Raw genomic sequence first — 13,602 nt, forward strand, 5'->3', positions numbered from 1 at the left:
AAAAGGGGACAAGAACTCACTATACAAACACACTCTCCATTTCCTTCCTTTTTCAACCCACTGCATTTAAGCTGCTGTGTCCTCTCCTCCCTTGCTCTGATGATAATATTTCCACTAAGATTACTAATGACCAAGCTGTAAAATCAAATGGCAATGTTTCCTAACTGTAAAGATAAAACATTATATAACTCTTATAGACTGCTTATTACAATGTTAGTATAGAAGAAATCATTAAGAAATATAAAACCATAGGAAATACAATTTCCAATAAAGGTAAGAGTTTGGTGAGTCAAATTCTGTTCAAATTGCTTCACATGTATTAAATCACGTGATCCTTTTAATTATCCAAGGTCAGTTAACGCCAGAGCCAAGATTAAAATTCAGTTTAGTTCCAGAGCTTATACTTAATCACTATGTTTTACAGCTTTTTCCATTAGGCAAATAAAACAATAATCATCACTGAAAAAAGATAAGGTGTAATTTTATTACTTTCAACACTGCATCACAATGAATAAAACAAACTAAAGTAACACACAGCTTTACAAAAATAAATTTTTATTAAAAGCAGTAGAGTCTGAGCAGGAGACAGTACAAAGAGTGTAAACAGTGTAAACATCACTACATTCAGCTCAGCCTGACTGAATGCTGACAGACAACTCTAAATGCTCTATGTGCCCTTACTAGCAGGATACATTAGTTCTATTGTACACAGAAAACACACGCTAATTTTGATTGGGAAAAGTACTTTATCGCAGTCGGTCCCAGCGCCAAATGCTGGCATCATCACAAACAGCTATAAGAATGCTGCTGTCCCTGCTGAAACTGGTTTGTCGAATAGCAGCACCGCACTTGTGATGAGTCAGCGTTGTGCATCTAGGAAAAAAACATGACAACAGGTTAAATATCACACACACAATGCTGTCAGTATCAAACTTAAAAACAGTGAATGTCACTTACTACCAAAGTACTCAGGAAAAACAATTATTATTAGAATAAAAAAGAAACACTTTACAATATGCTGAAAATGTAAATGTTACAAATGATGTTAAGGATGGCACTGTAAGTATCACTTACTTACTCCATAGTGACCACACTCTGGAGGAAAAGTCAGAAATTATGAAAAGGAATTTCTAAATACTTACTTGGCTTTATGAGGATCTTCTACTTCTAAATCCCAAACATAAAGTTTGCCAACCTGATTGCCCAGTGCAAGCATCTGTATAAACATATTTTAAAAACCCATCAAAAACAAAACAAAAACCTAAAGATTTCAAGCGATCCTAAGATAGCTTTCTTATTGCAGAAAAATCTCAGCTCCACCCTATGGCAATGCTCTTGGTTATTTCTTTGCATCTTATACTTATGATTTGTAAATGAAGATAAGAGCAACTAAGGCTTCACAAAGGTGTCCTGAATAAATTAAGCCATTTTGCAAATTTCTGAAGAACTATACAATATACACAATTAGCATATATTCTTCATTCTGCCTTAAAGAACTATAATAAAAGTCACAGAAATTTTCCAAAGCTTTCATATAGAAAGAAATAGCCAAGTAATGTGTTACCATAAAATTCTAATACCAAACTTCTGTAAAATTTTGGATAACTAATATTTTGTCTCTATCTTCCATGTTGGTTTTCTATATAAGAAGATGAACATTCTAATCACCAAAACATTAAATCTTAGTAACAGATGTTATGGAAAGTAAACATCTAACTGCCACATTGACACCTGTCAATTTCATCTATAATAAGCATTGCAGATGGTGTGTGGAGCCACAAGGGTAGAATAAATAACATCACAGGCCAAAGCAAATAATACAAAAAATCAAGGTAGATTACATTTAAAGAGGAAAGAGAACACAGATGCACTCAGATAAAACTAAAACTGCATGATTTTAAGTCAAATAATTTCAAAATGTAAAGTATGTTGCTACCTTTTGCCAGAAATCCATAGAAAACCTCATGTACCAAATGTCACACTGGCTGTAATCAAATCGCCCAAGAATAGTCACATTAGACTCACTGGGTTTAATTTTATCTATATCATCTTCCATTTTGCCAGGTTTCCAGCATACAATGGCATTTTCACAAGACTTAAAAAAAAGACACGAGATAAAAAAGAAATGTTAATTGTAGAACTGAATTTTAAACATTATAAACAAAGCTTTTTCTCAACTATCATTTCAGAATTCACAGCTCTTTAAACCTGGTTATCCCTCAACTGGGTCCAATGATATACATATTTATTTGTATTTGCAGAATCAGTATCTACACTTACAGATTATCAAGATTTTAACAATACAAAAGCATTACACTATCTAGGATATTCATTTTTGAAGTCACAACTTCTCTTCCAAACCAAGTTTCAGCCTTAGATACTTCAGCATACAGAGACTTAAGTATTTTACAACAAAAATAAAGTTATTAGAATACACAGTTCTTCAATATGGCCCCTGCTAATTCCATCTTTCCCTATTTCACTTCTAATTTCCCACGGTTCCAATCTCCTGTGGTTCCCTTTATACAGTTAACTATTAATCCTTCGTCTGCAGTATCTGTACTACATGGTAGGTACTCAATAGATGTAGGAAAGCTAATGAATTCATAGAAGGGCCTTACAGATCAGATTATACAGAAGGCAATAAAAGCAGTTATTCAGTATCCCGACACTGGTAAGGGGACGGGAGTGAAATAGGCTGAGTTATACCTTGTCTGTGCTGCAACAGTGAAATCTTTACACACATTCTACTTTAGGAACAAGCGGTGAAGAATACAATGGGAGAAGAAAATGCAACACAGAGGGCACTATCTATATTCCTGTGTAGGCTAGTGGTTTGCCAGTTAAGGGATCTTTGGCAGTCTCTGGCTTCCAGTTAAGAGAGGCCAGAGAATGCTGAAAACTGCAGAGTAGAGAATGGCTCCTCCCACAAAAAAGAACTGTCTGACCTCATTATCTCAGACCCAGGACTGAGAAATCCTGGTGGAGGTGAAGGGTGCTTACTGGCATTTTACAGGACACATTCCACACAACCACATATGGTAGCCCTGTGGGGTTCACTGGCATTTCAATGGTTTAACAGCGCAGTCATAGGGAGATTAGAGTGAAGAACATGTTTTCTTCTTCTCTGCCTTTTTTAGATTATATAAAATCCCAGGGTTACAGATCCATCTTTCTTTAAAAACACATCTTGGCCCCAACTCCACTGAATCACAATTTCTGAGAGAGGAGGCCAAAGCAGCAGAATTGTAACATAGCTCTTCAAGTGCTTCTTACTGACTGTACTGGCAAAGGACCCTTAGTCAGTAAAGTCCCCTCACAGAGAGCTAAAGCATAGGGAGGTAAAAAGAGTCTACCCACACTAATGGATGGCTGTACTTGAAAGTCATCCAGAGAGTTTCTAACAATTACAAACCCGCAGGTCCCTGTGCCAGATGTAGAATACATGGGGATGAAGCTTAGGAATCTGATTTTACAATGTCCTCCCAGTAGTTCTGATGTGGAGCCAGATTTGAGACCACAATACTCAGTTCAGCCTCTTATCTAAAATGCAGAAATCTTTTCCTATCATCTGATTAAGTTCTAAGAGCAGAAATTTTAGACTTACTGCCTTTTTACATCTGCTTCCAGCAACCAATGAAGTAGAGGTACTTTTCCCTGTTCATCTCACTGAATACAACTTAGAAGTCTGAAGGGCAGGGAGGAGGCAGACTGGTGAAGGACCCTGGGACATGAGGGGCACTGAGTTCCTTGGTTTTCTTTTGCCTCCTTTCTGTATCCCAGACTGCATGCTAGAGAAGGCAGTGACTCAACAAAGCTAAAGACAAAACAAAGCCCCCCAAAGCCTACTCTCTCCAAAGGACCAGGAAGTGGCAACCCAGCATGAGAGAAAATCTTCAGGTAAACAATACCACAGAAAAAACTGTGGACCCGCCCACACATGAACCAGCAAAGTCCCAGTGGGGATCCCTTCTCACAGGTGGTAACTAAACACTTCAAGTACAGAATACCCTGCTGACTCCTCCCTACCCCTCATAGTAATGACGTGACTCCTCCTCCTCTCTGCCTGGGGTTGTATTAGAGGCGGCATAGCAAAGAGTCAAGAGAAGTGGGCGACAGAGGATGAGATGGTTGGATGGCATCACTGACTCAATGGACATGAGTTTGAGCAAGCTCTGAGAACTGGTGATGGGCAAGAAGGCCTGGCGTCCTGCAGTCCATGGGGTCGCAAAGAGTGGGATACAACTGAGCAACTGAACTGACTGACTAAATTGAGCAGAGAGCCAGGGCGTTCACAACCACCTACCACAGTGTCAGTGGAGAACAACCAGGGAGCAGTCATTAGGGCTCCAAACCCCTCCCTGCTAGGGTGTTGTCAGCAGAGTCCCCGTAAAAAGCCTGAACTCCTGCCCCATAGAAAAGAGACATCACCACCAAGTCAACCAAGTGGGGAACGTCCCCTGCCACCTGCCAATCATGAAGCAGCATTCACTTTACAGCTGAAAATGTATCAAAGGAAGCCTGCTGTAAGAGAGCTAAATAACAGCTCAAGTTTCCTAACAGTATCCAAAATATCCATATCTCCATCAAAATTCATTTGTCATACCAAGAAATGTAAAATCTCAACTTTAATGAGAAATGATAACAAGAGACACAAACAATGAGATGACAAAGATGTTACGACTGTCTGACAAGGATTTTAAAGCAAAGAGTCGGACATGACTGAGCAACTGAACTGAACTTATCATAAAAATGCTTCACCCAAATACAAAATTAAAAGTTCAAAATCTGGAAAAAAAATGGTTCAGTAAGAAATTACAAACACACTTAGAACACAGTCTCAGCAAAGAAAAGAACCATGTGGAAATTTTAGAACTAAAAATACTATAATTAAAATAAAGAACAACTGAAGGGCTCACCAGCAGAAGAGAGATGAGAGTAGTAAATTCAAAGTTAGAACATAAAAATTACCCAATTTGAACAAGACTTGAACAAAGAAGTTACCAACTGAACAAAGAAAAACAGACTTATTAAATGACAGAGTCTCAGGGACCAAACAAAAAATCTAAAGTACCATTACAGGAGAGTGGGGAGAAAGAGGGGATACAAACGAATCTGAGTGATGGCTGAAAAAAATCCCCATATTTGGGACGAATTATGTCCCCTAAAGACCTACAGATTCAAGACAGTAAATGAATCCCTCAAAGACATCAATATCAAGCAGAGCACAGTCAAACTTCTGAAAACTAAAAATAAAGGAGAAAAAAAAAAATCCCCAAAGCAGTTAAGTCAGAAAGAATACCTTAGTTATAAGGAAAAACCAATTCCAATGGCGGCAGATGTCTCATGTATAGTATAGTATCCTATACTATAAGATACTATATAGATATACTATAAGATAAAAGGAGACATCAAAGCAAAAAAATCTACCAGAGATAGAGATGGACCTTCCACAATGACAAAAGGGTCAAGCTACCAAGAAAAAGCAATACTAAATGTGTATATGCTAACCAACAGAGCTGCAATATGTCACAGAACTGAAGGAGAAAGGGAAAAATTCATGATTATAGTTGAAGACTTCAGCACTTAAGAGCAGACAGACATCAACAAAGACACAGAAAAATTCAACCACATTCAACCAATAGGATCTTGGAGAAGGAAATGGCAACCTACTCCACTGTTCTTGCCTGGAGACTCCCAGGGATGGGGAAGCCTGGTGGGCTGCCATCTATGGGGTCGCAGAGTCTTACACAACTGAAGCGACTTAGCAGCAGCAGCAGCAACAACCAATAGGGTCTAGCTGACATTTACAGAACACTCCACCCAACAATAGAATACACGTTCTTTTCAAGCTCCCATGGAACATACCCAGAACAGGCTCATAAAACAAATCTGAAAAATTTTAAAGAATCAAAATCATAAAGAATATATACTGACTGACCGAAATGGAATCAAACTAGAATCAGTAAGAGAAAGATAATGAAAATTTTCCAACACTTAAAAACTAAATGGGCTTCCCTAGTAGCTTAGTCAGTAAAAAATCTGCCTGCACTGTAGGAGACCCAGGTTCGATACCTGGGTTGGGAAGATCAGATCCCCTGAAGAAGAAAATGGCAACCCACTCCAGTACTCTTACCTGGAAAATCCTATGGACAGAGGACCCTGGTAGGCTACATACAGTCCATGGGGTCGCAAAGAGTCAGACATGACTTAGTGACTAAACCACTACCAAAAACTAAATAGCACACTGCGTATCAAAATTTTTGTGAGAAGCAGCTAAAGCAGTGCTGACTGGGAAATTTACAGCACCAAAAGCTTACATTAGAAAAGTCTTGACTAAATAATCTAAGCTCCCAAAACTAGCAAACAGAAAAACAAAATACACTCACAGGAAACTAAGAAAAGGAGACAGAAGGTAACAAAATAATTCTGACAAACTCCTAAAAAGATTGACAAAAGAGAAGAAGATATAAATTACTGATTTCAGGAATGAAACAGGGGCTATCACTAAAGACCTTGCAGATATCAAAAGGATAATAAGTGAATACTCAAACAGCTCTCCACACATAAATTTTATATTAGATGGCATGGATCAATTCCTGAAATAGCACAAACTACCACTTTCCTGGTGGCTCAGACAGTTAAGCGTCTATCTACAATGTGGGAGACCCGGATTCGATCCCTGGGTCGGGAAGATCCCCTGGAGAAGGAAATGGCAATCCACTGCAGTACTATTGCCTGGAAAATCCCACGGACAGAGGAGCCTGGTAGGCTACAGCCCATGTGGTCACAAGGAGTCGGATATGACTGAGCGACTTTACCTTACCACAACTCACCCAATATGAAACTTCATTCAAACAACCTTTTCACTTTTAAGGAAATCAAGTTTTTAATTTTTAAATTCCTCCTCAAAAATTTTTCAGCCCAAATGCCAGTATTATTGATATCAAAACCAGACAAAGACAAATAACAAAACTTTAGATCAATATTCTATCTCATTAATACACATTTAAACTTCTTAAAACAAAATATTAGCAAACGGAATTCAGCAACATATAAAAAGAATTATACAGCATGACCAAGTAAACTTATTCCAGTAATTCAATATTCAAAAACAATCAGTGCAGTCCATTGCATTAACAGGCTAAAATAAACAAAACAATGATCATATCAATTGATGCTGAAAAGGTACTTGACAAACTTCAACACCTATTCATGATAAACTTTGAAAAATTTAGGTAAAAGAACAACTCTCAATTGGATACAGAACATCTACAAAAATCATACAGCTAGGACTTCCATGGTGGTCCAGAGTGTTTGGCAATACAGGGGACATTGGTTTAATCCCTAGCGGGTGAACTAAAATCCCACATGCCGCAGGGCAACTATGCCCGTGCACCACAACCAGAGAGCCCATGTGTACAAGGAAGGATCCTGAATGAGGTGACGAAGGTCCGGAGTGCCGCTAGTAAGACCTGACACAGTCCAAAAATAAGTACTAAAAAAGAATCATATAGCTGATACGTATAATTGCAAAAGACTGAATTCTTTCCCCCTTTAACATCAGAAACAAGCCTAGGAAGTCTGCTCTTAACACATTACTGACCAGAGACATATTAATATATCTTTTGTTACCTGAATGCTATTGACTGGAGATGTATCAATGTTTTTAGAGTGATACAATCAATATCACCGTGTTAAGTTGTCAGAGCTTAAACTGCACCAAGGGTTCATCATACAACTTATGACTGTCATTATCACTTACATTTTTTTTCCAACTCTGTGTATATTATAAACATAAAATTTTCAGAAGTGACACGTCACGAAATTTTGAGGAAGAATTTTTCAGTGAATTTTATGCGGATATGTTCTATGTCTAAGTGACATATATACTAGTGTCTCAGAAGACAATAGTTCTTCAGAATTTAGTTAATTCAGATGATGTGAATATCAGACCAACAAAAAAATCTTAGTGATTCTGATACAAAGTGAAAATGCAATAGTGCTGGAGACTGCTCCTGTACTTCTACAGAAAGGTGGATTGAAGACAACATTTCACAAAAATTGGAGGAATTATAGGTATGCCAGGTGTAACTGACTACAGGCACCTGTACAGTTTCGTGAAATAACAGAACTAATTTTTGACTGGTCAAAATAAACATCACTGGCCACAGGAGTTAGTTTCTGCAAAAATCCCCCAGTCATTAATGAGTTAACACTGCTATATTCAATGTAGCACCAGAAACTTGTCAGTGAAATGAGACAAAAAATAGAAAGTTCTTTAAAAATTCAGTTCAGAAAGGAAGGATACAAAAACTGTCCTTATTTAGAGATGAAATGATTTACGTAGAAAATCCCAAGTAATCAGCAAAAAAAAAAAAAACACCCCACAAACCACCCTTCTTGAATTATAAGTAGTTAAAATAGATAGGATTCAAGATTAATAGACAAAAATAAATTTATTTCTATATATTAGCAATGAACACAAAGAGATGGAAATCAGAAATACCATTTATTATAGTCACTCAAAAAAGAGAAATACTTAAGGTATACATCTAACAAAGTAGGTAGAGGACTTGCATGCTCAAAACTACAAAATGCTGGGGATTCCCTGGTGGCTCAGTGGTGAAGAATCCATCTGCCAATGCAGGAGACATGGCTTCGATCCCTGATCGAGGAAAATCCCACCTGCCACAGAGCCCATGCACTGCAATTATTGAGCCTGTGTTCTGCACCAAGAGAAGCCACTGCAATGAGAAGCCCATGCACCACCACTCGAGAGCAGCCCCCACGCGCCACAGCGAGAGGAAAACCTATGCAGCCAAACCCACCACAGCCAAAATCAAAATAAAAAATTATATTTTAAAAAACCTACAAAATGCTGACAAAAAATCAGAGAAGGTCTAAATAAATGAACAGACATACCAGTCAAGGACAAGAAAACTAAGCAGAGTAGATATTAATTATCCACCAAACTGATGCACAGGTTTAACACAATTCCAATTAAAATGTTCCTTACCCCCAAAGAAATTCCAGCAAGATTTTCAGTAAATGTAGACAAGATAATTCTAGACCTTATACAGAAAGGCAAAGGAACTAGATGAAAATAATTTTGAAAAAGAATAAAGTGGAAGAAATTACTCTACCAATTCCAAGACTTATTAAGGAGCTAGAGTAATCTAGCCTGCGTATGTAGTGCTGGTAGAGGGAACAGAACAGAACAACCAGAACAGCCTCCTACAAGCACGGCCAAACAATTTCGAAAAAAGCGCAAAATCAATTCAGAAGAAAGACAGGCTTTCAACAAATGGCACTTACCCAGTTGGGTAAACTATAGGCAAAAAATGAACTTTTTACCTAAATGTCATACAAAAACTAACTTAAAATGGACCATAAATTTAATACAAAACATTATAAAAAACTTTTGAAGGAAACACAGGGGATCCAGGGCTTAGTGAAGAGCGTTTCAAAATAATAGCAAAAGCATTATCCATAAAAAAAAATAATTTTAAAAAAAAATCAGTAAATTAAACTTTATCAAAATTGAAAATATTTGCTCTGCAAAAGACCTTGTTCAGAGAATGAAAAGACAAGCTACAGACTGGAAGAGAAAATTTGCAGACTACTTATCTGACATAGGACTTAGAACATATGAAGAACTTTCAAAACTCAACAGTAAAAAAACAAAACAAATCCAATTAGGAAATGAGCAGAAGATACAGAGAGACATCGTTGAAAGGATATATGGATGGTAAATAAGCACATAAAAAAGATGATCAACACCACTAACCATCAGCGAAATGTAAATTAAGACCATGATGATGTTATCACTACACACCTATCAGAACAGCTAGAATAAAAAATAGTGACAATACCAAATGCTGGCGAAGATTCGAAGACACTGCATCTTTCATATATTGCTGGTGGGAATGTAAAATGGCACGGCCACTCTGGAAAATAGTTTGGCAGGTTCTTAAAAAACTAAACAAATGTAACCATGACCCAGCAATTGCCCTTCTAGGCATTTATCCCAGAGAAGTGAAAACTTACGTAAGTCCACACAAAAACCTACACACGACTGTTCAATAGCAGCTTTATTTGTAACAGGCCAAAAACTGGAAAGGACCAAAATGTCCTACAATAGATGAATAAGGTTAAAAAAACTGTGGTACATCCACACCATGGGTACTATTTAGCAACTAAAAGGGAGACCTACTGACATATACAGCTTGGATGGCATTACACTGAGTGAAAAATAACCTTAAAAGGTCCCATACAGAAACATTCTTGAAATGATAAAATCACATTCGATAAAATAACATACAGCTACACATACACTTACAATGTCAGTTTCCTGGATTTGATACTGTATATATAAGGTGTAACCAATGGGACAAACCGGGTGAAGGGCAATGTGAAACCTCTCTAAACTGACTTTGAAACTTCCTGTGAATTTAATCTCAAAATCAAAGGTTAAAAAATAAAAAAGTAAAACTATACCTTCATTGGTTAAGGAAAAAATAAATAATCAGGCTCTACCCAAGAAACAGTGAAATGCCCTGAAACCTATACCAAGAAGAAACTGGATAGCAATTTGTTCAAATCTGACAATCCTAAACTTTTAGTTCAGATGACATCACCACCAACTTCCCTACATTATCAGTAGAAAAAATATATATCAACATACTAGAGCAGGGGCTGGCAAACTAGAGCCCATGAGCCAACTTTATCTATTTGTTTTTGTACATGTAAGTTCACTAAAATGGACACGAACATTAAAAACAAAACCCCCCAAAAAACCCTACTACTGGCTTTAGATATTGGTAATTTTACAGTAACACTGGATATCAGAGAATATCATCTTGCAAGTTAACATTTTTTTTCTTACTAGAGCACAAATTATAGTTCATCAGAATGTTTTATGCCAAAATAAGTTTCTGAATTTTCAAAGTATCATGAGACTTTAAAAAAAAAAAAAGCAATTTCCCATCTGTTACACAATTTATCAACTGCATCAAAAACTGTGCTCCCTGCAGAATTCCAACTCACACAAACAATGGAAATTCAGCTTAACAGCAGTTACCATACCTTGGAAAGTATCAAATCACCTAACCATCGCACACAATCGACATAATTCCTATGTATGTCTCTGGTAGAAAAGTCAGGAAAATGAATTTTCTGAGAAATAAATGGCCTGAAATGGAAATATCAAAAGTTAGAGAAAAATGTGTAGCAGAAGCTAATTTTTTTTAGGATTTATAAAACTCTGAAAAGAAAAACAGATGAGTATTAGTTCGTCTGTGTTCCTATAAAACTAAATACCTTCTGATCTGTTTATTGGGAACTAAAATCCCCTTCTGTTTTTGTTTCTACATTTTACTCCATTATTAGCTCGCAACTGAATTTTGTATTCATCCTATCAAATTTCATTTATAAAAACTGCAACTTCCTGCCTTACTATATATAGACCAAAATCAATTACTTCAATTCTGGCTATCCTAACCAATAACAAAAGACATCTGCTTAGAGCTGAAATTTTTTCACAGAAAATGCTAAGCTACCAACTCAATCCTTTCATATTAACAATGGTCTATGAAAGCTAACACACCTACCTTATTTCAAAAGATAGTCATCTTCCAGAAACAATGACACATTTCAAAGTCTGGTAAAGATAAAGTTAGTGAGAATCCTGCCTAGAACAACAATTTCTGAAGACGATCTGACAGGAATTTGACATTTATTAGTTAGAACTTTTCCTGTATTTAGAAAAGTAAAATATGGCACAATTTTTCCTTAAAGATGTTTGTGACAAAACCATAAGCTAGAGAAGTTGCTACCAATTCTTCAGTTAATTAAATGTATACCTAACATTTCTAATCTAGTAAGTGATTTAGTTTTTAAAGTGAAGTAACTGAAGAAGTATCATATCTCATGAATTAGTTGTATCTTGGGCACAAGTCTTCTCTTTGGCTTTTCCCTCATACATAAAAAAGATATTGAGCTCAATCATTTCAAATACATTTCCCAATTTGTGGGATCTTTTTTTCACCTTTTTTTGGTGGCTCACAGGATCTCAGTTCCACAGCCAGGGACTGAACTAGGGCCACAGCAGTGAAAGCCTGGAATCCTAACCCCTCGGGGCTCAGGAAACTCCCAGATCTTTTCTTTATTAAAACATTAAAATGTTATTAATGACTTGATATAAATTCTTAACTGCTATAGCTTAATTGCTTTTTAGCCAAATATGTATTATAATCTATGGTTAAACCTCTTTCAAGACCACCAGCATAATTCAGTTACTTTCTGTACGCTATAAAATACAACTTCTATTTATTCCAAAGCTCTAGAAAATACAAAAACATAAATTTAATATTGTACTAACCCCTGGTGTTTTAAAACAGAATTTAAAAGCTGTGCCAATTCTTAAGAGGCCTGAGATGTGATGACGGTCATTGTATTAAAATATTTACTTATGGTTACAAATTCAACTAACAATCTACTCATAATGTGGGTCGATAACCAGGGAATTAACTGCTAAAATGAAAAGAGCAAACAAAGTTAACATTTACAAACATAGGACAGTCACAGTGAAAGAGTAAATAGCTTGATAAGATTCTGAAAAAGATAGTAAATTAATTAAGAACTGAGGTTTTTCAAAAATAAGAAAACTGAAAAGTTCCCACATGTAGTCCCTTAGAACAAACCTCCTGCTTTTGAATTTTCTGTTTAGTGAAGTGAGTATCATTTAAAGGAGAGTGTCTATCATGAATTAAAGCTAAGAACCCCACTGAAAAAATTATGACTTACTGTCTTCAATTAGAATTTACAGTGTTGACAAGCAGTGCTAATAAACATTAGCACATGCGTACCTAAATAAAATATGTGAAATGGGCTACTAAATTAAGATAAAAATATAACTGAAAGTGATTTTGAAAAATGAGCCACAAACATAATTAGATAAAAATAAAGGCTTTCATTTAAATTCAATGAGTTTTATGGCATATAAATTATACCTTAAAGTTATTAAAAGAGGGGGTTCTCAACTCAATACTGGAGACTTATATAACAATTTTTGAAAAAGTAAAACACTATTCAAAGGCATAAGATAGCATATTGTTTTAAATACTACAGCTGTTACCTGTTAGTTTTATTTGGGTTATAATCATAAGAGTCCTTAATAGCATTCATCATTCTCTTTGAATTGATCCTCCAAAGTTTAAGAGAGTGATCCATACCACAAGACATTATTTTTTCACCCAAAAGATCATAATCCTGTATATAAAAGAGAAAAGCTTAAATTAAATATGTAAATTATTTCCCCAAATTATGCTGATTTTCATCTCATGTCCAGTACTATGAAAATTGTATTTCAAACCACAACACTAACATTTTGTGTTTCATATATATAGGCCATAGGTCACAAAGTTTTTACCACTTTCAAGATTTAGTTTTAACTGACTTGTTATCACCACAATATATGAGCTTATGCAATATGGCAGGTAAGAAGTAAACTCTTTTAATTTAGTTCTATCAATTCAATTACCTTTAGCCAAATATTTCCTTTGTTTGATTTTGAAGGTGAACCTAATGCTGAGGTAAAAC

The 13,602-nt window shown here is 36.1% G+C and overlaps 1 protein-coding gene across 3 annotated transcripts in view; it reads right to left on the reverse strand.

Annotated features, from left to right (window-relative positions):
• Positions 1-538: 538 nt before the first annotated feature.
• Positions 539-13,602, reverse strand: part of EED (embryonic ectoderm development) — a 31,186-nt gene continuing 18,122 nt past the window's right edge. The window contains exons 8-13 of one of the 3 annotated variants that reach the window (XM_015103071.3): positions 13,139-13,272; positions 11,089-11,194; positions 9,876-9,950; positions 1,937-2,095; positions 1,143-1,216; positions 539-873 (exon numbers count right to left, since the gene is read on the reverse strand). In XM_015103071.3, coding sequence (XP_014958557.1) covers positions 747-873; positions 1,143-1,216; positions 1,937-2,095; positions 9,876-9,950; positions 11,089-11,194; positions 13,139-13,272 — 675 coding nt within the window. In that variant the 3' untranslated portion in view covers positions 539-746. Of the gene's footprint in view, positions 874-1,142; positions 1,217-1,936; positions 2,096-9,875; positions 9,951-10,050; positions 10,136-11,088; positions 11,195-13,138; positions 13,273-13,602 lie in introns of those variants that run through there. The other 2 variants (XM_015103070.3, XM_042238249.2) reach the window with 2 other exon arrangements.

This window comes from Ovis aries, chromosome 21 (genome assembly GCF_016772045.2).
Source record: "Ovis aries strain OAR_USU_Benz2616 breed Rambouillet chromosome 21, ARS-UI_Ramb_v3.0, whole genome shotgun sequence".
In the NCBI taxonomy this organism is placed as follows: Eukaryota; Metazoa; Chordata; class Mammalia; order Artiodactyla; family Bovidae; genus Ovis; species Ovis aries.